Raw genomic sequence first — 26,219 nt, forward strand, 5'->3', positions numbered from 1 at the left:
TCTTTAAGGCCAGGGCTAAGCACCCTTAAAGAGGTGGAGATCTACCTGAACAACATGGGAGAAGTCACCCTGAAGATCACAGAACGCAGTGTCTCCTCACACCTGATTTACACCTCTAATTGCTGTACTACCGTGTCGCAATCATGTGCATTGTACGGCAATCATAGGTTTAAATCACCTGTCAAACATACCAGGATTGCTTTCAGAGGAACAGCAGTGCCTGCTGCACTTGTGAATGAGCCCTTAGTTGTATTCGGCAGCGGCACCCTTAGGGCTCATTGTAAACGCGACAGCCTTTAAGCCTTGTGTGCATGAGGCCTCCTGCAGTTTATAAACACCTTTTTTACAGGAGCTTGATGTTTTTTTTTTCTCTGCCTCTAACCCCCCCATGTTAGTCTGTGTTTATGTACATACAGTATAGGCATTTACAGGCTTTTAGAGACAGGAGCATTTTGAGGCAGAAGAAAAAACCCCAACAAAGTCATGTTAAGGAGAGGAACATTTAAACCGCGAAAAAAAAACCTCTAAAAAATCTTCTCCCTGCAAGTTAAAAGCATAATGAGCTGGGGCGGACTGACAACTCATGGGGCCCCTCGGGCAATAGGGGATCATGGGACCCCTGTGTCCTTGCCCAAACTCAAAAAAGCCTATGAAAAAGGTACCAGGGGCATCTCATGGGGCCCCCTACTGAACCCAGGCCCTTGGGCAGTGCCTGAGTTTCTAAATGGTCAGTCCGCCCCTGATAATGAGTTAGTATGTGTTGCATACTACTGTGTTTGCCCGAAAATAAGACACTGTCTTATATTTTTTTTGGCTCAAAAAAACATACTAGGTCTTATTTTCGGGGTAGGTCTTATTTTTTAAATGTCCAGGTGTGGACAGGGGGTGCAGAGGTGAGCTGCAGGCAGTTGTGGATGAGGGTTACTATGGAGAGGGCTGGCTGATGACAGTTGTGAGCTGCAGTCAGGTGTTGCAGGGGTGACTTGACAGGTGAGTTTCAGAAAGGGTGCAGATATGAGCCACAGATAGGGTGCAGGGGTGAGTTGCAGAGGTGAGCTGTGGCTGGGGGTGCAGGGGTGAGTTGCAGACGGGGGATGCAGAGGTGAGCTGTGGCTGGGGGGTGCAGGGGTGAGTTGCGGACAGGGGGTGCAGAGCTGAGCTGTGGCCAGGGGGTGCAGAGGTGGGTTGCAACTCAGCTCACCTCTGCACCCCCCCAGCTGCAGCTCACCTATGCACCCTGTCTGCAACTCACCTGTCAATTTACCTCTGCAACACCTGACTGCAGTTCACCTTTGCACATCCCCCCCTCCTCCTCCACTGCCCTCATATTGTTAGCTAGCTTTGCAAAACACAGCTGTCAGCAGCCGGCCCCTCTCTATAGTAACTCCCGTTTCGGGTCCTATCTTCCCACACAGTGCACCAAGGGCACTCACTCACCGCTCTGCCTCTTTCCCACTGACTGGTGATCACCCCATGCATTAGGCTGTAGGAGGAGATACCCCGCCCTGCCCCTAAACACACTGCACACTGCTCCATCAGATATCTGCTCCTACCCTGTCCCATGGTGAGTACAGAGGTAGGGAGGTTCTGTGGGAGCGGATGGTGAGTACAGAGGTAGGAAGGTTCTGTGGGAGCGGATGGTGAGTACAGAGGTAGGAAGGTTCTGTGGGAGCGGATGGTGCTGTCACTTCAGCCGCGCTTCTGTGTTTATAAGAGACAGTAGATATTGGTGTGCACAGGGCCAGTGCCGGAGGTGGTGGAATGTTGTTCCGCCATGTTCCGGCTGAAAAAAAAGCCCTTATTTTCGGGGTAGGTGTTATACTTTAGTAATTCCCAAAAATAGCACTAGTTCTTATTTTCGGGGTAGGTCTTATGTAGGTGAAAGGTGCAAAAATAGAGTTTACTTCCACTTCAAGCATAAAAAACGTGTATTCTGGCCAGAAGAATGCAATAACATCAAATGTGCATAAACGTGAGCAAATGCGCATAAATGCTTGTGAAAAATTTTGCTTTTACTGCGTTTTTCAGCTGCTTTTTTTCCATTAAGGAGGACAATTGTCAAAAGAGCACAATGTACATGATGCCCATTTATTTATTATAAACATAGTGACGGGCCCTTTCATTTTTTTTTTCAGCCTGTAAAAGCTCCTATATGTTAATCTATGTGGCCAAGCACACCTAGGCTTCTGTAGAGGTATTAGAAGAGGAGAGTTTAGTTGCTGCAAAAAAAAAAAAAAAAAAGCGACACTTGCGTGTGTTTTTAATCCATTTTTTATTAAATGAATTTGTTTGAAAGGTTGATTGGTATATACACTCACCAGCCACTTTATTATGTACACCTCTTCAACTGCTTGGTAACACAAGCAAGGCTGAAAAAAAATAAATTCATGCACAACCATTGCTAGGGAAATTGAGACTCATCAGACCAGCCAACGTTTTATCCAATCCTCTATTGTCCAATTTTGGTGAGCTGGTGCAAATTGTAGCCTCTGTTTCCTGTTCTTAGCTGACAGGCGTGGCACCAAGTGTGGTCTTCTGCTGCTGTAGTCCATCTGCTTCAAGGTTCGACATGTTGTGCATTCAGGGATGGTATTCTGCTTAGTTCGGTTGTAACGAGTGGGTATTCGAGTTATTGCTCATCTCAAACCAGTCTGCCCATTCTCCTCTGACCTCAACAAGGTATTTTTGTCCACACAACTGCCACTCACTGGAGATTCTCTTTTTCGGACCATTCTCCGTAAACCCTAGAGATGGTTGTGCTTGAAAATCCCAATAGATCAGCAGTTTTTTAAATACTCAGAACAGCCCATCTGGCACCAACAACCATGCCACGTTCAAAGTTACTTAAATCCCCTTTCTTCCTCATTCGATGCTCGGTTTGAACTTCAGCGAGTCGTCTTCACCACGTCTAGATGCCTAAATTCATTGAGTTGCTGCCATGTGATTGGCCAATTAGCAATTTATTTTACCAAGTAATTGAACAAGCTTATCTAATAAAGTGGCCAGTTAGTGTATATTACCAGCATTTCATGTTTTATTCATTAGTTACAATTGGGACTGTTTGCATTTGTTTGAATGAGCACTTTACTGGTTTGTCATTTAAGGTTTCCTATCACCAGCAATTTTTTTTTTCTGTATAAAGTGACAGCACATTACCACTGTTTCCTCAGTGTTTTTGTACTTGGCATTTTAAGGCCTCATGCACACAGAATGTTGCTTCTCTTCTCTGAACGCCAGAACTCCTGGCAGGAGAAAAGCTACTTAAATACTGTCCATCCGCCATATAGCAAATTTACTGCTACAGGGCGGACAGTCTGTGCAAAATCACATATTTAAACGTGATTCTGCACTTCTGCCACTGGGGGGTGTGCACCTGCCACCAAATCGCCGCTTTTGCTGTGATTGGATACCGCAGAAGCAGATCAACAGGTGCCGGCCAATGGTTGAGTGCCGGCACCTGTTGATCACCAAGGAGACGACATAACACAGCTCTGCCTATGTAAACAAGGTAGAACTGTGTTATGTCAATGGTGATCTGCTAGATTTTATTCAGGGAACAAAATCTAGCAGGTTGCCTAGTAACAGCACATAATAAACACACAACCACTGGCTAGGCACACAATTAACCCTTAGATCGCCCTAGATGTTTAACCCCTTCCCAGCCAGTGTCATTAATACAGTGACAGCGTATATTTTTAGCACTGATCACTGTATTAGTGTCACTGGCTCCCACAAAGTGTCAGTTAGTGTCAGATTGTCCTCCGCAATATCATAGTCTCACTATAAGTCGCTGATCGCCGCTATTACTGGTATTAAAAAAAAAAGTTCCAGTATAACACTGCCATTTGTAAACGCTATAACTTTTGTGCAAACCTATCAATATACACTTATTGGGATTTTTTACCAAAAATATGTAGCAGAATACATTTGGCCTAAATTTATGAAGAAATTAGATTTTTTAAATTTTTTTATTGGATATGTTTTATAGCAGAAACTAAAAAACTATTTTTTTTTTTTAAATGTTGGTGTTTTTTTATTTATAGCCCAAAAAATAAAAACCCAGAGGTGATCAAATACAATTAAAAGAAAGCTCTATTTGTGGGGGGGGGGGGGGAAATTACATACATTTAATTTATGTATAGCGTTACATGACCTCACAATTGTCAGTTAAAGTAACACAGCGCCGTATCACAAAAAATGGCCTGGTCATGAAGGGGAGTAAATCTTTTCCAGAGGTAAAGTGATTAAAAAACGCATCTACAGCGTTTATTGCACATGCATTTAAGTGCTTGAGCATTAATTGACCTATTCTGGCCACTGGATGCATTACCATTAAAATGCTCCTAAATGGGTCTATAATTTTAAAGCGGAACTATACTCAGTTCCAGCGATGCAGCGTCCCAGTGTTTCTGATGCAGCACTGGACTGTCACTTGCGGAGAGGATTAGGGGGAGGGGGTTCCCAGGTGTTCCAAGCTCAAGTGACAGTCCAGTCCTGCATCAGGAAGACGGTTAATATGTGAAGCACCTTCCCAGGACTAACTTAAATTTTAAATCCATATTCTCAATAACAACAGTGCCTGTGTCAAGATTTGAGACATCCTAAGACAGGAAGAGTGTCACTGGCTGAATCACCTGGTTAATATCAAGGAAAAAACGCCTCAAAAAGAAAACTAATGCATGCATTTAAGGATTGCTTCTAATGGCACAGAGCGGCTGTGCCATTGCTGACAGCATATTTTGAGCAGTTAGGGACATCAGACCAGACCTTTTCCACCTTAAAGGGACTTCCAGGTTACTGAGAGTGTTATCTCTAAATGCGCACATTGATTGCACATCTGGTGAGTGTGCAGTCTTTACAATCTTGGCCACATCACCACCTTATGGGATAAGACCACCAGATATTGAAGATCTTCACAATCTCCCATGCACCTTATTTTGGACTATATGTTGATCATCAATTTTCAGCACCATATACACCATTGGTCACTGTATAGTGACAAAGGTTTATTACCAGTCACTTTATTCATTTGTCAGCACTATACCACTGGTGTCACCTCTATACCTGTTTGCTTTATCTTATGCATATATATATTTGATTAGAGTGACACGATTTTATGGTACCACTAAGTCACTTTATTGTTGCCAGCACCTTGTCACTTGTCATTTTACAGTTTTCTTGATAGTTATATCTATTATGGTTTACATATGAATGTGGTTATTTTAGCGCTACACCCAATTTTATACTTATAGTGAGCAGCGCCTGTACAATTTCACTGTACAAGGGTGGACAGGCAGGTAAGTAGCTTTAATGAAGAAAAGACAAAGCATGTCTCTTCTGCATTAAAATTCCCGCCTGCTTGCCCAGTTTTATTATTTGACTTAAAGTTCCACTTTAAGGAAACACAAAAACTCCAGCAATTACAGCGCCAACATGGGCTAGGCATACTATGCTGCAGGTGATGGGTGTTGGGACTAAGGCAGAGGCACCCAATGTTTTTCCATTGTGGTTTCAGATATCAATGTATGTTTGTGCAACCTCAGCTTTTATTTTGTCATTGTTCTCAGACCTCAAAAAAATGTTGCTCAGTAAAACCCAATCAAATGAACTGAATTTCTAATATGCTATAGACACTAAAATTGTATTGCTTTTAAAAAACTTGATTTGGTTGCCTCTAACATATGCATCCTTGTAATAATGTAAAATGTACATACAGCCAAAACTAAACCCACAAGAGATTATATGAAAGAAAGAATGCTGGTTGCTTACGTACTCTCTTCCATAATGCTTTGGTCTGTTCACCACCTGTATTAAAAAAAAAAAAAAAAAATACAAAAAAATGAAATGCCATACAACTACGTTTAACCAGATTTGGATCAGAAATTACTGATTAATTCCATATACACACATTCAACTGTTTCTAACAAGAATGCGAAATGATGAAAAGAGTAGGAGGTAGGTTGCCTTGGAAGTTGGTTCAAGGCTTGGGTGGAAGAGTTTTGGATATCTGTATGATATCAGTTTGAGATGCTTCTGGGATCCTTCAGAATTCACTGATAGCTGCATTTCAGCTGCAGTTGACATGCTCCTGACCTGCCTTTAACCTGCTCCAAGCAGTACTTGCATTCCTATAGATGTCTATGGGAATGTAATATCCACTTGATGCAGACAAAAGCCGTAAAAGTAATTCAAATTGCCTGAAAATGTACAGACTATGTTGTGTTTTGATGCTATACATTTTTATTTAAAGAGAGCATCAATATAAAGTGCATCTGGAATCTTCATGCCTTGCGCATCCTTTTTTCCTGCACTCTTTTGCAAACACAATTGACAATGGTCTACTGTGCAAATTCCAATTAGACCTTCTGTGGCACTTCTCTGGTCTACCCCCATGCCTCCCTTCTGACCAGTTGGTCCAAGCATCACACTTAGTAAGCAACAGGGATGCTTCTGGAAGAGGGAGGGTACAAGCATGCAAGCATTCAGTAAATACAATTTTCATTTAATAGCGAGCACAAGAATTTGAGGTTTCTGGGGTACTCTGGAAATAAACTTGATTCACTTGCTCTACAAACCTGCGATGAGTTTAAAAGCTGGGGTAAAACGGTAAAATATATTTTATTTTGTATTTAATTTTATAACCTATGCCTGACAAGGAAGAGCCAGTGGCTTTGTAAAACATCAATTTACCCTTAGAGGAGTAGGTCACACGCTCAAATGCCTGGAGCAGCAGGTATTTGTTTAGGGTTCTGACAGAGCAAACGAGCATCAAGGTGAGTGCAAATGGATTGTCCAGGTGGTCCGGGAGCATTTAAGAGTCTCTCTTCTTTGCTTTGCACCCTTCTGTGCAAGTTTTTAATGCGTTTTTAAATGTACCAACCTTAATCATGCAGTTTCCTGCCCTGCCATTGTTTTCAAAAAGCCCTAAAATAGGCATTGATGCTTCAAAAAAATGGAAAACACAAATCAAAGCATTGCACAAACCTGAATGAGCCCCATTTAAAGCAATGCCAAAGCTGTTAGACAGTATTCACAAGGACTCGACAGAAATTTTCTACCAAGTAAATTACCCTTTTTTTTTTTAACAAGCGCTAAAGGGTGTTTATCAGATAGGTAATGTGTCTTATAGCTGAATGCCAGCCATTTTTTACCTACTTGTATTTATGCAATTTCTCATATCTGGTACTGCTAGTAAATTCTCATCTGAAATTTCCTGTCTTTTTTTTAAGCTTCCTGAGATCCTATTGCTATTTCTATTGCTATCGTTCACACAAGGCCAATCAATTTTGATAATCTTCCAGATATTATATTATACACCCAGGCAGGTCCAACCAGCTCCTGCAGACTGATGATGTAATACTTCAAGGAAACTCTTACTAAAGGAATTATTATTATTATTATTATTATTAAAGCTGCTGATGCTAGTCAAATGTTAGTCAAACAACCCTCTACAGCTTTACATTTAAAGTGTTACTAAACCCAGGACCCTGCATTCACTATAACCAGTCTTCCACAGTACACAGAACATGGAAATGCAACTATTTTAGTAAATATAAAATGCGAAATATCTTTTCTCATCAGCAGTTACAGCAGTCTTGTGACTTCTATCAGAAGTCATGAGCACTGGTTAATCTTGTAGGAGTTTTCATTCTCCTCTGACTGTCCTGTGAGGCTGCATAACCCCTGACCCTCTGTCTAGACAGCGCTGATTGGCCCTGTGCCAATCACATGCAACCTCCCCCCCAAAAAAAACAAACTTTCTAGCAATACACACCAAACAGAATATGGGCAAACTTACCACTGCTGCTCTATACTATGGCAGATGGATTGGGGACAGTAAAAGAAGGGGGGATCAGAGAAGATCAAACAGCTGGTACCCAAAGTGAATTTATCAGGTTTACCACTGCGTTCTTAAGTCTCGTTTGAGACATAGGGATCATACATTTGAGGATTTACAGCAGTTTATACAGTTCTTACTTTTTAATCCCTCTATTATTTATTGTTTTTGTTCTGTTAAAAAGTACTTACCTTTTTATTGTTAAAATGTTTAATAAAAATGAATGAAACAGACAATGCCAATCGTTTGACTTTAATACTGTACAACGTCACTGGAACAATCATACAGATCAGGGGAACCATAGTGTATTCAGAGCTTCTTAGCTGCATACTTGTTTTGGGTCAGAAAACAGTGAAGCTTAAGGATAACCATGACAGACAGAAGTTTTCAGATCTGAATTTTTAGGAGGGGAGGTCAACAATTAGCAGGCTCCATACTTCCTCAGTATATTTCCTTTCAACACCAGGTTTTAAAATGCATTTCATTATGTCAAAACAATACAACTGACATTGTTTACACTGCAAAATATATGAATAATTTATGAATGCAATTGTATATCACTCTCCATCTTATCAAACAGGTTAGACTGAAATGGTTTTCTGGGTGGAAAAGCAGATTGTTCTTTTCAGCCTTTACTGGTGTATCCTCATACACAGAATGACTGTTTTTGCTGACTTGATGTTGCAGAGGAAACCTGGCAGTCCTATTAAGTAAAGCAAAAAGTAATCAATCAGCTTCCATCATTCCTTGTCCTGACTGCTCTGAGCCAGTGAACGCTAAAGCTTGACAGTAAATGTGATAAAAGGCAAAAATGTTCTGCTGCAGTTGCTGTGTCAGTTTTTTTTTCCAGAAAGAAGACGCATGACAACCATGTCCAGCCATCGGAGTACAACACAGTAGAGACTAGAACTACATGGACTATTTTAATCTCTTGCTACTCAGAGAATAATCCATATGCTGCCATCACTTCATTAGATTAGAGCTCAACCCGGCTACTAACATCACTAGAAAGCAATCATTGGGAGCAGCAAAATACTGCTAAACAAATGGTACAAATGGCTCCTTATGAAGAAAGCTACACAAGCAGCATGTAGCAGCATCTTGTTCAATCAATTGCACACGAAAGGAGCACTATGCAATCACGTGAGATTGATTGCTACTACACGTTACTTGTTTTTCTTACCTTCTTACCATTGTTTTTTCTTACCTTCTTACCATTGGTTTCATTTACTACACCTAATGAATAATCACTAGTCATTATAGCAGCTGAAATGAGCTTATAAAAATCTCCAATGTAATGCTAGTCTATTCAGGTGGCTGCCAGAAGTGGTTACATTTCTCAGTAACTTGGAAAAAATAAAAATGCCTTGTGTTATTTAGCTCCTAAAGCAACCTATATCAATCATTTTACCCTAGAGCAACCCTATAATATTTTCAGGTTTCAGGGAACCTCTGCAAAATCAGTTACCTGGGAGTAGGGTTGCCACCTCATCCCTTTAAAACCAAACACATTATTTACACAGTTTCTGAGGCCAATTTAATGCAGATAAGGCACTAGGTGAGTTTAGTTACCCCCTTAACCAGCCACAGAACCTGTGTAAATAATGTGTTTGGTTTTAAGGGGATGAGGTGGCAACCCTACTTAGGGGGTCAGTGGGACAAATGCCCCTTTACAGTGGTGGTTAGAATGCCACCATCACAGACAGCTTAAAAAGATAATTGTTGTCAATCTGCTTTATCTTTTTAGCTATCTGTAAGGATGGCATTCTGAGTATTACTGTGAAAGGGGCATTCTTCCCACCGACCACCAATGCAAGGAACAGTCTTCCCTCTGATCTCAATTATTTAGTTTCAGCTGGGGTTCCCCAAGACTTGGAAATTATTTAAAGGGTCTCTACAGGGTAAAAAGACTGGGAAGGCTGGTCTATATGAAAACAATCACTCAAACCACAATCTGTGTACCCTACACATTGCATAGACAAAATAGTAACACCCCTAGTCACTGCTGGAATTTTATAGCTTTCTGTGTCACCTGCCTGCTCATTGTAGATCATGTTTTTTTGCCTAGATGTTTTCTAGTGCTAATAATTTGGAGTACTGTAAATAAGTGACAATTTTAATCACATGACATTTTAATATTATAGTACTGTGAAAGCTAATATTGACATGATTGTGTTTGCAGCCAGGTTCAGGCTGGGTCCTTCTGCAATTCAGGGACATCTGATGCACAGACTGAGATTCCTTTTCTTCCCCACTAGTGTTCAGCTAAACACATAATTTCCTGCTGACAGTGGGAAGTGGGTCTGAGAAGGAGATGATCTTGGGACCTTGAGTCCCATCGCCTAGACACACTTTATTCTTCAGCATTGTCTGGACTACATTTACCAGAGGAAAGGAAAACTGAAGGGCATCCAGGGAAGGTCGATATAATCCCCTGCAAGGAATTGGAGGCTGATGGAGGAAAGCATATTTTTTTCCCTTTCAAAACCAGGCCGTGGCTCCACCGTCCAGCACAGCAAACCTACTTGGCAGTCCAGCATTACTCAGTACTACCATGTGACTTTCAATGTTCCAGGGGCCGCAGTAACCTCTGGAAACCAAGTCAACTGATGCTGGGCACTTTGGTTGTCAGGAGCCAACCCCAAGCCACTCTACTCTCCCAGGATCCTGACTCTCCAGAGTGGATTTCAGTTGTGTTATCTCCCATGGGTCTGGTGAGCAGGTGCAAGCCCAACATTTTCCCTTACACAGTATAGACACTGCATGCAGACACCGTTATCACTCTATCTACCTACTTAAAGGTTTCTGTTGGTGGATACCTTTTGTTAGCCCATTCACTCTGCTAGTTGCTATTGCACAGTGATACCTTTGGGCTTCACCATAAGCTAGCTGAAGACCAAGGATTCATTTACTTCCAGGATTTCTCCATTCAAAAGATTCAGTCTACAGAGTCTGTCACTGACTATCCTATTTTTATTGTTGATGTAGCATTTGTTTACTTCAAGGGGGAACTCCTACCTAGGTTTCAAAAATTTTGCTTTATTGTTTTCTTTGCCTGTGGCGGCAGGACTTAGAAGGAGCTGACAAACTAAAGGTCTCCTCTTCCCCCTCTTGTTCCTGGAATCATAGATTTTAGGATTTGTTGGTCCTGCATTTAAGCCTAATTACATGGTCATTTCTATTGTTATCATTGTGACTTTGTTTGATGCTATATTTTGCAAGACACAACTAACCCTCTTTGTCTGTTTCCTGCTGACTTAATCATCACTAGTAAAGCTATTCTTTTGAAAGTCTCTTGCATTTGTGTTTGCAGTATTCCTATTCAACCAGCTGTATTGGGGAGGGGGGGGGTCCGATATTGTTCTTGGAGTTGAGGCACGGAATAGAGAACCCAAAGTCATCAGCGGCTCCTTTGGGGGTTGGTGCTACAGCTGTATTAGTAAAGTTTTGGCCTCAGCCTTAGGGTTTGTTTAAGGAGTTATGTTGAAATTACAGGTTTAGTACATGGCAGGTACTTTAAGGCATGATGTAGAAATTGTTTAGAGTATGATACATTACATTTTCAGATGTGAAAATTGTATAACAAGCATAGCAACGCCTATTTATGACAGATATATGTGCTGAAATTTCTGCTGAGCTCAACTTTGTGCCCATCTTCTCCTGTAAGCTCCTCAAAGCCCTCCTATTTCAGCTCCCAGTGTCTGAAAACATATTAGACTGAGAAGACAATTAAATGGATTTGCAGTTAAGGGACTCTGGAATGATAGTGTAAAGAAAGATCTCTGTCATTTATATAGTAATTTAAAACATGTTTAACGCTAAACTCCAGGAATTAAATGGTTGACATACTTAAATACTTACAGCAGGGGCGGACTGACCATATGGAAACTCGGCCACTGCCCAAGGGCCCGGGGTCAGTAGGGGGCCCCATGAGATGCCCCTGGTACCTTTTTCATAGGCTTTTTTGAGTTTGGGCAAGGACACAGGGGCCCCATGATCCCCTATTGCCCGGGGGCCCCATGAGTTGTCAGTCCGCCCCTGACTTACAGATATCTGGAGGCCAGCTGGGGACACTGTAAATCAACATAATATCCCATGCTATATACAGTGAGAGCTGTGATCTTCCAGGTTCTGTGCAAGCAGCTTCCCCTCTAAACAATGACCACAAGAGGTCTTTAACTGTATATTTCTGCCAATTATAATACGCCTTGTATTTTTGCAAGGTATGCCGTGATTGGACGACTGGAGATTGTAAAGTTATTGTCCCGCCTCTCCATCTCATCCAATTAGATTAAAAAATACAAGGTGTTACACGCAGAGAAGCTGTTCACACAGAACAGGACAGATCACAGCTCTTGTTGCATGTAGCACTAACTAGTACAGTAATTTACAACTTCCTCAGTGGCTCTCTGAATGTCAGATATGCATACTTACATCAAGCCAAGCTGGACCAATGCAATTAGACCCAAAATATAATTTCTGGGATTCTCTTTTAATTTAGTTTTGTTGATACATAACTGCCTTAAAGGCTGAGTTTTATATTTGCTGTTTCACTTTAGTGGGTAGCAATTTTTGATTTTCATACTGAACACCTGTATGCAAATATTGAGTAAATATTACATTTAGATTTCTGAACTTGCTTACCATCTCTAGAGACTTACACTAGCAGGAATTTCCATAGACATGAAAATATGAATTTGACCTTTTCTGTGAATGTTAAAAAAAAAATCTGTTTTGAAAACAAGCATCTAACATACAATTACAGATGCCTCTACAAATTTAGATTTGGAATAGAATGCCAATTCAACAATTTAAACGACAACTTTGTCTTCCATCATCTCTGTGTGTAGACATCCTTATGGCCCTTGTGTGGTAAATGAAAGTTTTCTGCAATGCAGTGTCTTTGATGTGCAATCCTCGAGATACTTTATAATTATGAAATGCAAATACAACTCCTCAGGATATAATGCAGGAACTCATCAAAGTGCTATAGTAAGGTCGGCAGCTGTTCCCAACTGGTTTTCAAAGTCTTGGTGATTAATTAACCCCAAGAATTATACAGCAGCTGGAAGTGTGATGAGGACTGAATCTGGAATATGCCTTGCAGGTCCTGATCAATGTATATACTTCTATTACAGCAACATATAGCATAGTTAAAGATGAGCTCAGACATGTTGGAATTCTAGTCTGAACCCACCAAAGTGAGCCTGCCAGGAAGCTATCACCTATACTGGGTCAATAATCTGTGAATGGGGCATTCCTGCCCCCCAGTCATATCTACACAATGGGTGTATATACAGTTGGCTTCAGAATGGGGAATGCCTCGGTTCTGATTGGCCCAGTACAGGTGACATCTTCTTGGTGGGCTCAGACTAGGAACTGAACATGCTTGATATCAGAATCCAGATCTGAAACTGGAACCTCTGTGGTGTCTGTGTTTCTTCTTGCTGTGCCACCTGAAATGTTGAACATCTCCCTGCCAGATTCCTTGGACAACCTAACTTTGTGTCTTGTTTCTGGTAAACCTTGAACCCTTTGGTCCTCCCATAAACTTCCTTATCTAAACCATGTCTCTGCATTTCCTGTTTGCCAGATTATTGTGCTCCTCACTAGCCAATAACTTGCCCCTTTCACTCCTGCTGTAATCTGTGTCTGCACTACCACTCATTACCAACCGTTGGCATGTTCCCTGACTGCGCTTCCACTTGAGCCCAACCTGCAACCATTTGTTATTGAACTTTGGCTTGTTCCTTGACTACATTTCTGCTTGATCCCTACCTGCAACCATTTGTTACCGACCTTTGGCTTGTTCCTAGACTATGCTTCTGCTTGATCGTAACCTGTAGCCACTTGTTACTGATATTCTGCTGTACAGATTCCTTCTCCACTTAACACTCCATGTCCACAGGTACGATCCTTACTTCCCTCATTCAACCCTATCACTATAGACAAGGTTGCTAAACTTTTTTTCTAACATCCACCTAACCACCTGTCCCCTGGACCCTGTTGCAAATGCCATAGGCACCCTCTGTCTCTATCCTACGCTCTCTAAGTCACAACTTGAAATTTCTCCCATTCTTCTTGCATCTTCCCCAACTCTCTAAAACATGCACTAGTTACCCCCATACTTAAAAAGCCCCACCAATCTTAACAATCTACACCCCATCTCCTTACTCCCCTTTTTATCCAAACTCCTTGATTGTTTGGTCTACAACTGGCTGAGAGATCACAACAGGAACAATCTTCTTGATCCCGTTCAGCCTGGAGTTCGCCCTCAACACTCCATAGAAACTGCTCTCCTAAAACTCACAAATAGTTATAGCTACTAGTTACTGATAGCTTCCCATGACTTCCAATACCATCTCTATGTTGACAATATCAACATTTCCCCTCAGCTCACTCCTTCAGTCTCCTCATGAATTACTAATTTACTAACAGACTTATCAAGCTGGATGTCACAACACTTTCTCAAACTCAATCTGTCCAAAACTGTCATAATTTTTCATCCCCCACGTGCCTCTTTCCCTGAATTCTCTCTCAAGATCGATGATACAACTATCTCCCCGTCCCCACATGCCAAGGTTCTAGGTGTAATCCTGGACTCTGGACATGGGGCCGGAAGGATAGTTCAATCACTGTCCAAATCCTGCCGCCTAAACCACCGCACCATCTCCAAAATACGTCCCTTTCTAACAAATGTCACCACAAAGCTCCCGGTTCACTCCCTGGTCATCTATCGCCTCGACTACTGCAACTCTCTCCTCATGGGATTACCTTTACATAGGCTAGACCTTCAGTCCATCATAAATGCTGCTGCCAGGCTCATCCACCTTTCCAACCGTTCAGTGTCTGCTACCCCTCCCTGCCAGTCCCTCCACTGGCTCACTCACAATGAATTAAATTCAAAATACTTACAACTACTTAAAAAGCCACGCACAACTCAGCCCCCAGCTACATCACTAACCTAGTCTCTAAATACTCTAAATCATTCTCTTCTTTCCTTCCAAGACCTCCTGCTCTCTAGCTCCCTCATCTCCTCCCATACTCACCTCCAGGACATTTCCCAAGCCTCTCCTATCCTATGGAACGCTCTACCCCAAATCTGTCTATCTCCTACTATCTCCCGTCTAAAAGAAAACATCTCCTAAGATGTTTGCTTTTAGGCGATCCCTGCAAACCCTTCTCTTCAGAGAAGCCTATTCTGCTCCCACCTAACAACTGGAGTTTTATTTTCTCCATCAGCTCATCCCCCACAACTATTTTCTTTTGTATCACTTGACCCTTCCTCCTAGATTGTAAGTTCTAACAAGCAGGGCCCTCTGATTCCCACTGTACTGAATTGTATCGTAACTGTACTGTCTGCCCTCATGTTGTAAAATACTGCGCAAACTGTTGGCGCTATAAAATCCTGTATATTAATAATATTCTGGCTTGTTTACTGGCTATGTTTCTGCTTGTTCCTTACCTGCTGCATCTGCCACCAGATCCTGGCCTGCTCACCACCTGGTGGGGTGATTCTGAGGAATGCAACCTGAATCTAGCATGCAAAACCCATCTCTACCATCAGGAGCTCTGGTGAAGACTGGTTAGTGCTCAGAGCTGGCCTCATTTTCTGCCAGGATGACCTTCTCATGTACTTATCCCTCTGGTCAATGTGAACCTCTCTACTGCTATACCTACTGGTCTCCAAACTGACCCCTGACTGACACCTGAGCTCATCCCTAATCAGAATATTCAGTGCGGACTCAACCTACTGTGGAACACTGGAGTGTTTCACAATGTAAGAAATTATTTTAAAGGATTTCCTCAACTGTGTGCATGACTTGCAAGTAGGCAGGTACATCCAATAAAAACAAGAAATTTAAATTTTTTGCACATGCTTACTGACAGTTAAGAGGCAAGCCATGTTACAGATGAAAAGCAAAACTGGAGGGATAAAGTGATAAGTGTGGTTGGATCTGATCTTTAAGCCCTATACACAAGGGCTGAATATCAGCCAAAATCAGCCAGTACAGTAGATACTGGCCAACATTTGGCCCGTATGTACAGGTTCCTGTTTGAAAGAAGCCGATCTCATGATCGGCTTCTGTCAAACGTGCATGCTACAAAACCAGCAGCTGATTGGCATTTGTTCAGCGCTCTCAGCCACTGGCTGCGAGCACTGACTGGTGTGTCCTGGTAGGGGGCCGTCCTTCTGTCAGAACACAATAGCACAGCTGGGAGATCACTGTACTAACATCAAATAATGAGTACAGAGACCTCCTTGCGAGCTGCTCAGTTTTATTTTTTTTTTTTTTTAAGAAAAAAAAACTTACCATGTGTACAGGCTTAAGGCTTGTATTGAAGCCATTCAAACATTTGGGCACATGGGGTCTACTCCTAGACATCTCATCTGACTTAACAGATCCCAGTAATGTTTTGATGTACTGTATATGTCAATAGAGTTATTTTGTATTCTTGATGCCCTGTCTGCACAAATTTTTCTGAAAACATTTCTTTAAAGAAATCAATAAAATCACTGAAACAGAAAACAGGAAGGGAAAAGTAAAGTCACATGGTTTACAACCACAAAAATAATACTTTGTTGAAGAACTTGTGTCAAAGGCCTTTGTTCACATCAGAACTGATTCTCTCCCCATACAAGTCTATGGGAAAGCAAAAGCAGCTTGATGCATATCAAATGCAGGTAAGAAGGAGCTGAACTGCAGAACAATTGCACCTATAAAAGAGAAGGGCGCAGCGCTAGAACACAATATAATTAAACCATATACATATAAAATGGTGACAAAGTGCCAAAAACTGTGCATAAGAATAATGATAGTCCTTTAAACATCAAATGGTGACTGAAAAAACGCGCGTCTTCCGGTGATCAGAGTAACTGAATCATGCACTCACCAGATGCATAATTCAAATATGCATATAGATGGTATCCCGATATCCATACGCAGTTATCTCATAAACGGATCTGGTCATCATCTAAGCACAGCAGTCCATCCAAAGAATCCTCTTATGAATCGTGTGTTGCCACACTAGGACACCCCTCAGCTGTCCCCTAAGAGACTCTGCAAGTATTAGACTCTGGTTTCTTTGGGTTAGTAGAAGAAAGGCTGCTGAGGTTTGGAATTAATTGCACAACTAATCTTTGCAGAGCTGGATATCCAGCTCTGCAAAGATTAGTTGTGCAATTAATTCCAAACCTCAGCAGCCTTTCTTCTACTAACCCAAAGAAACCAGAGTCTAATACTTGCAGAGTCTCTTAGGGGACAGCTGAGGGGTGTCCTAGTGTGGCAACACACGATTCATAAGAGGATTCTTTGGATGGACTGCTGTGCTTAGATGATGACCAGATCCGTTTATGAGATAACTGCGTATGGATATCGGGATACCATCTATATGCATATTTGAATTATGCATCTGGTGAGTGCATGATTCAGTTACTCTGATCACCGGAAGACGCACGTTTTTTCAGTCACCATTTGATGTTTAAAGGACTATCATTATTCTTATGCACAGTTTTTGGCACTTTGTCACCATTTTATATGTATATGGTTTAATTATATTGTGTTCTAGCGCTGCGCCCTTCTCTTTTATATGTTCTTTTTTTTAAGTTGTTTGGTACTTATTGGCGCATAGCAGCTTTTCCATCTAGCGCTCACTTTTATTTTTACTTTTTGAACAATTGCACCTGTCAATGAATTCTGAATGATCTCAGAAGCATCTCAAACTGATATCAAAAGCAAGCTGTATTTTTCATTGATACAAACCCACAGCCTTTCGAATCAGACCCTAAAAATGCAAAGACCATGAAAATGTATGAACTGAAGACAGCTGGTGATAATAGGTAAGTCTATATAGGTTTTATTCTTAAATAAATAAACTGCACCTTATTCAACAGTGATTCTACATCTACATTGTAATACTTTAGAAACTGTATGTTGAAAACAGTTGCAGGTACAATATGATTTGTTGGTGTGCTGCCTGGGAAAGTGGATGCTGATGAAGTGGCATCTTAATAAAAGCATGCTCATTTGTCCAATGATCAGTGATAAAGTGGGTTGTTTATATATGTAGATGACTTCGGCAGTCTATCAAGTTGGTTTTAGCAAGAGGTAAGTAACAGCACCTGCTTTACTATTTTACAGAAATACTATCTGGTCTGCATCCTTATAGAGCAGTTTTTCTGAACCTTTTTTCAGTCAAAGCACCCTTTAAAATTATGGACAGTCTTGAGGCACCCCATTCTAAATTATGGACAGTCTTGAGGCACCCCATTCTAAATTATGAACAACTAAATTATGAAAAACTATTCTAATAGTATTATATAACGCAGCAACATCCACACATGTAGGACACCCAACATTGATTCAGAGGGGCAGGCGAGGGTCAAACTAGGATTCTGTGCAGGCAGCTAACATCCTCCTTATCAACTGATGATGTCATTGGTTGTCAGGATGCCAGCGGCTAGAAGGTCGTAATGGTTCACAATGAAAACCTGTGGCTTTGTGTAACTAAAAGGCAGGCTTGTTCTACCCGTTGGCTTGTAAACAAGTTTTGGGCAATTTTTAGAAATTTTGCCAAGGCACCCCTGAAGAAACCTCAAGGCACCCTGGTTGAGAAAGGCAGTTATAGAGTATATGGATTTTTTTTTAATACAAGACGAGTATTAAACAATTAAGAACAAAAGAAACAAACCTCTTGTGTGGATACAATCCTTCTGGGCCGAGGAGCTTCTTGCTGTAACTGATACACTATGGATGAGAAAGTCAAGCAGCGATTGTAACAATTTGTAGCAATGTTTTCAAGAACAAAGATAGCAATAGAGTTATGTTTATCATTGCAGGAAACAAACCAAGTTCAGACATGACTTATCTTGGCTGATCTACATTGTCTTTCCACTTTTTGCTTACTGGTCAAAACAGCTAATATTTTGACACTTTCAAAATTAAAAAAATATTGATGTATTAAATTTCCATAGAAATTGAAATTTCCTTTGGATGTCTAGTTCATGATTTAATCAATAATAATCTTCTGAAGAAAATTCTGCAACAGAACGCAGAAGATGGATTTTCTTTTTTTACATAAAGATAGGATTGTCATACTCACATAGCAAAACTACAGTTTACAGATGATAAAAATGCCTTATTCTATACATGAAAAAAAAATCTGATATGTATTTTGTTAAAATACTCATCTTTAATCTGAAGCTATTCCCCTGCAGAAGATCAGCTCTGTCTTGCTACTAATGTGAAACTTTTGGGTTAAATGATGATCAGATCCAAAGTCCCAGACTTCAAAGAGCCTCTATTTCGGATGGCCTCCGTGGAAATGTCATGGTTTCATGGCTGGATCAAAGGTACACAGCCAGTTCCATATTAGAAGCAGCAATTTGTTGGTTGTGCCAATAAGCATCTTATCAGTTCCTTTGGGCTTTGTGATAAAAAGAGTGAGAAAAGAGCTTCTATGGCCAACACAAAAATGTATAACTTTTATCTATGGCTTTTTGTGACACTTGGAGGGGATTTACTAAAACTGGTGCACACAGAATCTGGTGCAGCTGTGCATAGTAGCCAATCAGCTTCTACCTTCAGTTTGTTCAAATAAGCTTTGACATTATAACGTGGAAGCTGATTGGTTACTATGCACAACTGAACCTCATTCTGTGTTCATCAGTTTTAGCAAATGGCCACCTTTGGCATTACTGCTGCCTAATGAACTACGCTCACTGCCATATTGGTACAACTAATATCAATGCCACTGTATCAATCTTTCCTTTCTGTGATATGGACATAATGCATTTTGATGTTGCTCTCCTAGACAGCTATGGATGTATCTGTTCTGTGACATCGAAGTAAGGGTCACCCTACAATCATACTCACAGGCATGACTACAGATTCAGCAAGCTACAATGTTTCTACATCAAACAAAAAAAAAAAACCCTTTGTCAATCGAGAATTTTCATACAATTAGTACCATCTTCGGTTAGACTTGCTGCAAAACATTGAGAAAAACTGGACAATTATTCGCCGGGTTTTCTTATAGCGTGTACCCAGCTTAGGAAGCAGTTTATTAGGGACACCAACAAGGGAGGGGGATAAAGTTCATTCTGAAATATTACGAAAGCCTACGGTAAAACTCTGCCACCCCTTGACTCTTGCATGGTGGTGGTTATGGGATTACTGGTGAGCAGTGGGGTACTGCATACTGTAGAATGCAAAGGCACTATGTAGATAAGTATAGATTTATAGAAAAATAAACTTACCATAAATGTTTCATCTGTCTTACACAGCCCACGGTGTAATAAAATTACTGTTATACTAATATGGAAATGTTTAGTGATCAGCATTATTTATGCATAAGCACAAATGCTGAACAGACATCTTTCTCTACCACAAATCAAAATCACATTAGTTTAAAAGTCACATACTGAGAATGTTATATTTCACTGTGTATATATAGGTTTACAAATTACTGTCGCACATCCTGCACAATAATATATATATATATATATATATATATATATATATATATAAGATCAGTGTATACCTTTGGTATACTTCGTATAGGCTTTAAATGCTACACAAATTCACACAAATCCCACATTTTAGTTTTTCTTGATTTGAATCACTCACTGATTTATACCAATCAGACATAACTTTACAACCACCAATCTAATATTGAGTAGGTCCACCTTTTGCAATCACAACAGCCCTGACTCATCAAGATATAGACTCCACTAAACCTGAGGGTATGCTGTGGTATCTGGCACCAAGCTGTCAGCAGCAGACCCTTTTTAATCCCCATAAATTGCAAGGTGGGGCTTCCATGGATCAGACTTGTTTTTGCAGGACATCCCACAGATGCGCAATTGGATTGAGTTCTGGAGAAGTTGGAGGCCAAGTCAACACCTCAAACTCATTGTTGTGTTTCTCAAACCATTCTTGAACCAGTGAGGCAGGGTTCATTGTCCAGCTAAAGATGTCACAGCTATCAAATAATACTGTTTCCATGAAGGGGTGTTGCCCCTTAGCATCACCCTGCCTCTGCTGGCTTGCTTCTTCCCATACTGCATCCTGGTGCCATCTCTTCCCCAGGTCAGCACTGCACACACACACCAGGCCATCCACATGATGTAAAAGAAAATGTGATTCATCAGATCAGGCCATCTTCTTCCATTGCTCAGTTCTGATTATCACGTGCTTATTGTAGGCACTTTTGGCTATGGACATGGGTCAGCAGGGGCACCCTGACTACTCTGTGGCTATGCAGCCCCATATACAACAAACTGTGATGCCCATTTTTCTTCTTTCATCTGTCAACTTCAGGGACAACATGTTTACTTGCTGCCTAATATATCCCACCAACTTTCAGATGCCATTGCAACAAGATAATCAATGTTTTTCATTTAACCTTTCAGTGGTCTTTAAGTTAAGGCTGATTGGTTCATATCTCCTTGAGAGTACATAAAGGAAAGACACAGTAGGAGCAGAGGTCGTCCTGCAATAATCTGCATCTCAAACTTCTTTCCAAAACGCCATTCTATGCTTCAGGGTGAAAAACCTTCTGTGCTGCAGGATGCCCCCAGCCCCCCCATACTTACCTGAGCCTGATTCGATCCAGTGATGTGCATGAGAGCAGCTGTTCTCGCCGCTGTTTCCCTCCTTCCTGGGCAGATTGTTGGCAGCAGGAGCCATTGTCAATCAAATGCTGTGCTGAGCCAGCATTGGGGCAGGGTTGAGCCACCCGCACTGTGTCAATGGACGCAGACAGGGTGACTTGGGAGCAAGCTCGCACAGGTGCCCCCATGGAAAGCCGCTTTCCATGGGGGCACCCACCAAAGAGGAGGAGCTTGGAGCGCTAGCAGGGTACCCCAGAAGGAGGATCTGGGCTGCTCTGTGCAACACCATTGCATAGAGTGGGTAAGTATAACATGTTTGCTATTTCAGCAAAGAAAAAATGAAGGTTTAATGTTGCTTTAAACTTTGAAAATAAAATCTGGAAGCTGATTGGTTTCTGTGTAGAGTTTCACCAGATTTTGCACTTTCCAGCTTTAGTAAATCAGCCCCAATGTATAAAAAGCTTCCCTAATACATACACTATATTGCCAAAAGTATTGGGATGCCTGCCTTTACATGCACAAGAACTTTAATGGCAGCCCAGTCTTAATCCCTAGGGTTCAATATTGAGTTGGCCCACCTTATAACAAATTCAACTCTTCTGGGAAGGCTGTCTACAAGGTTTAGGAGTGTGTCTATGGGAATGTTTGACCATTCTTCCAGAAGCACATTTGTGAGGTCAGGCACTGATGTTGGATGAGAAGGCCTGGCTCGCAGTCTCTGCTTTAATTCATCCCAAAGGTGTTCTATCGGGTTGAGGTCAGGACTCTGTGCAGGCAGTCAAGTTCCTCCACCCCAAACGTGCTCATCCATGTCTTTATGGACCTTGCTTTGTGCACTGGTGCACAGTCATGTAGGAACAGGAAGGGGCCATCCCCAAACTGTTCCCACAAAGCAGGGAGCATGCAATTGTCCAAAATGTCTTAGTATGCTGACGCCTTAAGAGTTCCCTTCACTGGAACTAGGGGGCCAAGCCCAACCCTCAAAAACAACCCCATACCATAATCCCCCCTCCTCCAATTTTACACTTGGGACAATGCAATCAGGAAAGCACCTGACATCTGCCAAACCCAGACATGTCCATTGGATTGCCAGAAAGAGAACCGCGATTCCACACGGGAAAAAACACGTCTCCACTGCTCTAGAGTCCAGTGGCGGTAGGCTTTACACCACTGCATCCGACGCTTTGCATTGCACTTGGTGATGTAAGGCTTGGATGCAGCTGCTCACCCATGGAAACCCATTCCATGAATTCCAAGAGTATATAGCTATTGACTCTGCAGACGTGGCCTACCATTTCATGGCTGAGTTGTTGTTGTTCCCAGTTGCTTCCACTTTGTTATAATACCACTAACAGTTGACTGTGGAATATTTAGTAACAAGGAAATTTCACTGATGGATGGATGTACAGGTGGCAACCTATCACGGTACCACGCTTGAATTCACTGAGCTCCTGAGAGCAATCCATTGTTTTACAAATGTTTGTAGAAGTAGTCTGCATGCCTAGGTGCTTGATTTTATGCACCTGTGGCAATGGAGGTGATTGGAACAATACTTTTGGTAATATAGTGTATGTAAACAACATCTTTTCTAAGCTGAATATCTGTGTATAAAAACTTAAATAATTTCCTATACAGCATGCTTTCCATCACTGACTAAATGAAAACACCAGCTGCTTTACCACACCTTAGCATTAAAGGGCTGATTTGTGAAATTTCAAACATTGTAAACGTGTTTTTGCCATGTCTAAGACCTCTTGCACACAAGCCAAAAAAGCCATTTATAGCCGTGTATTTTTTTTTTTTTAAAGATATTAACCCAGGTGCATTGTCGTCTATAGATCAATGCACACAGCTGAGTAATGCAGTGATGTGTTCAGAGCAGCAAAAAACAAAAATAATAATTTTACGTCTGAGTGCAATAATTTACGTGCATACGTGTGTATACACAAGTATATAACATATACATGTAAATTGCAATACTGACAGCTGTAAGAGGATGAAGAAAAAATGTACGGTGTTATCTGCGCATTTACGCACCTATGCATATATTCAAGGTCTCTATAGAACATAACTTGTGTTTTACTGAGGATCTTTCTGTCAGCAAAGATCCCTGTGTATAAACATCAGTAAGTTATTACCTCAGTGTGCAAGAAGCCTAAAGCATCGTTTCTGTTGTAGAAGATACTTTATACTTACCTCTCTGGTGGGCGTCAAGTTTGACCTTCCCTATCTTCAAGGGATATAGCTTCTGTCCAGGGGCAGACTGACAACTCATGGGGTCCCTGGGCAATAGGGGATCATGGGGCCCCTGTGTCCTTGCCCAAACTCAAAAAAAGCGTATGAAAAAGGTACCAGGGGCATCTCATGGGGCCCCCTACTGACCCTGGGCTCTTGGGCAGTGCCCGAGTTTCCAAATGGTCACTCTGCCCCTGCTTCTGTCAGAATCTTCACATCTAACAGACTTTTGGGTGGTTCAGGCACCTAGTTCGGCATTGCACCTAATAGTTCTGTCCTGTAGTGACTTAGGGTCTGGGTGGAAATACCATCGTGCACAACAGGGGACACAGGCATTATCAGAAAGGTTAAATGCTAAAAGGCTTAGGCTGCCCATAGAGTAATAATTTTTTTTTCTTTCAGTCAGCGGGTTGAATGAGAAAAAATGGTCCGATTTCCTAATCCACACATTCGATGTGGATGGTGGACTCCCTCCCATTGTGCTATTATATTCTGCTGGTGGGGAGTCGATCATACAATCAGCTAGCCCATGCATGGATAGAAAATTTGGTCCTAGGAGGTGAAGAAAAGAATGCATGAGATCTGGCCAGAACCCCATTCCATTTATGTTTCAATGATCAAGCTAGGTGCAAGGTTGTATATAATGTAACCATGGTTCCCAGACCCTTTTAAACTTCATCTGTTTGTCTGGCAGGATGCTTACTATTTCCTCGTTAAACGTGGTCCAAGCGATTTTACTTTTTGTGGCTGCAATATCGACCACCAAGATCTTCCAGACCTTTGTGATCGACAGTTTAGCAGCTATAAATATGAAGAAGATGAAGATTTCTGGGAATGTCCAGAGGTGTCATCTATAGGCTTGTTTAAAGAGCCATGTGTGCATTCTTGGGGATACTGATCATGGTAACTGAGTAGATCAGTGCATGAATTCTCTTCCAAAACCATTTGATTTTGGGGCAAGTCCATTAGCTCTAATTCTTTAAAAAGGGGAGGTGTTAGGATAGATTTTGGCAAGTCTAGTGGGCACCATCGTGGTGATCCAGGAGTTCCCATTATTCTTGTCAATCTCTTAACTCTCAGGCAGGTTTGTTGGGCAGCTTGGTAGAGACCATCAAGAATAACTGGTATAGCTTCAAAATGCCACCCACTCTGTGTCTTATCCTGCATACATCTATTAAAAAAAACCTGTTCCCATGGTAGTGTTAGCCAATTCCTTTTTTGACCATATGGAGAAAACATAAAATTTGGCCAAATTGGAATGTTTCAAAGGGAGGGAATTTTGAGCTGTGGAAGGACGTGATCTGGGTGTAAAATGCCCTTGTGATCAATGAAGTGACCAATGTGATATAGGCTCTTATCTATTCACTCTTAAAGGGTTGTAAGGCCGGTGGAAATGCCGATTTGCCAAACAATGGTGCCAAAATTTTTTTGGTTTTGGGTTTAATACCGCTTTAAGAACGAACTCAACAAAATGAATGCTAACAAATGATCTAATGAAGGCCATTCAGCAAGTAGTGCAGCATGCTTCCCAATCAACTTGGAAACGTAAGTGTTTCCTAACAGCAATGTGCAACTCGAGAGGAGAGCGCTTCACTATGAAATTATAAACAATTGGGGACAAAAGAAAAAATAAAGACAATAAGCATCATTGTTCAATTTCCATGGTGACGAAGAGGAAGGCATTTGTTTTCGGTGTGTCTGGATAGTTATATACTATTGTGCTGTAACTAGTTGTGATTCTGCATCTAATATAAGGCTATAATACGATTATATTTTCAATATAGCCACAATGAGGTTATGCATACAGAGGCAGATCCTCCTGAAGATATGATGAAAGCTTAGACATTTTACTGTTCTTTATTCGACCTCAAAGCACCATATCGATGGATCAGCTTATTCCAGAACATTTCTACAGCTTTTCCTTTTTTTTTTTTTTTTTGACGAAATGCATTATCTACATAGAGCTTAACGACTTAGCTAATATCCCATCTCTGAACTGGAAGTCAGCTTTTCGTGACTTGCTTTTTTCATGCACATTTTCAGCAGCTTCAGGCCACCTAACTATTCATATTTTCCTGCACGTCATTTATCTTTAGAGCAACTCAACAGATTTGAATCATCCAGAAGAAGTTCTTAATAATTGTTCACAAACCTGTCTGTGGCCAAAGGAACAAAGTAAAGGATGAGAAGTATTTTAACAGTTCTTGACAGCAGTGAAAGGCTGTACTAGAACAATGGACATATCGTCAATCTAAAATGAAAAACTGCGGCCAAAATCCTTCAAGGGACATGATGCTGGAGCGGTGTTTATATACTACTGACAAAGGGGAGCTGAGGGACATACAAACCCATCACAGTATACCTCCACACTGCATCTCTTTTAATGCATGTTAGGTTGATTTACTAAAACTGGAGGGTTCAAAATCTGGTATAGCTGTGCATGGTAGCCAATCAGCTTCTAACTTCAGCATGTTCCGTTAAAGTGGTTGTAAATCTCAGTCATAAAATCTGAACAATCTGTAGTGTTTACTT

The 26,219-nt window shown here is 41.3% G+C and overlaps 1 protein-coding gene across 1 annotated transcript in view; it reads right to left on the bottom strand.

Annotated features, from left to right (window-relative positions):
* Nucleotides 1-26,219, bottom strand: part of CHN2 (chimerin 2) — a 435,484-nt gene that overhangs the window by 241,557 nt on the left and 167,708 nt on the right. The window contains exons 3-4 of the mRNA XM_089669879.1: nucleotides 18,530-18,585; nucleotides 5,774-5,805 (exon numbers count right to left, since the gene is read on the bottom strand). Coding sequence (XP_089526005.1) covers nucleotides 5,774-5,805; nucleotides 18,530-18,585 — 88 coding nt within the window. The remainder of the gene's footprint in view (nucleotides 1-5,773; nucleotides 5,806-18,529; nucleotides 18,586-26,219) is intronic.

Source organism: Staurois parvus, unplaced genomic scaffold (genome assembly GCF_062004578.1).
Source record: "Staurois parvus isolate SC_StPar_1 unplaced genomic scaffold, SC_StPar_1.0 ptg000082l, whole genome shotgun sequence".
Taxonomy (NCBI): domain Eukaryota; kingdom Metazoa; phylum Chordata; class Amphibia; order Anura; family Ranidae; genus Staurois; species Staurois parvus.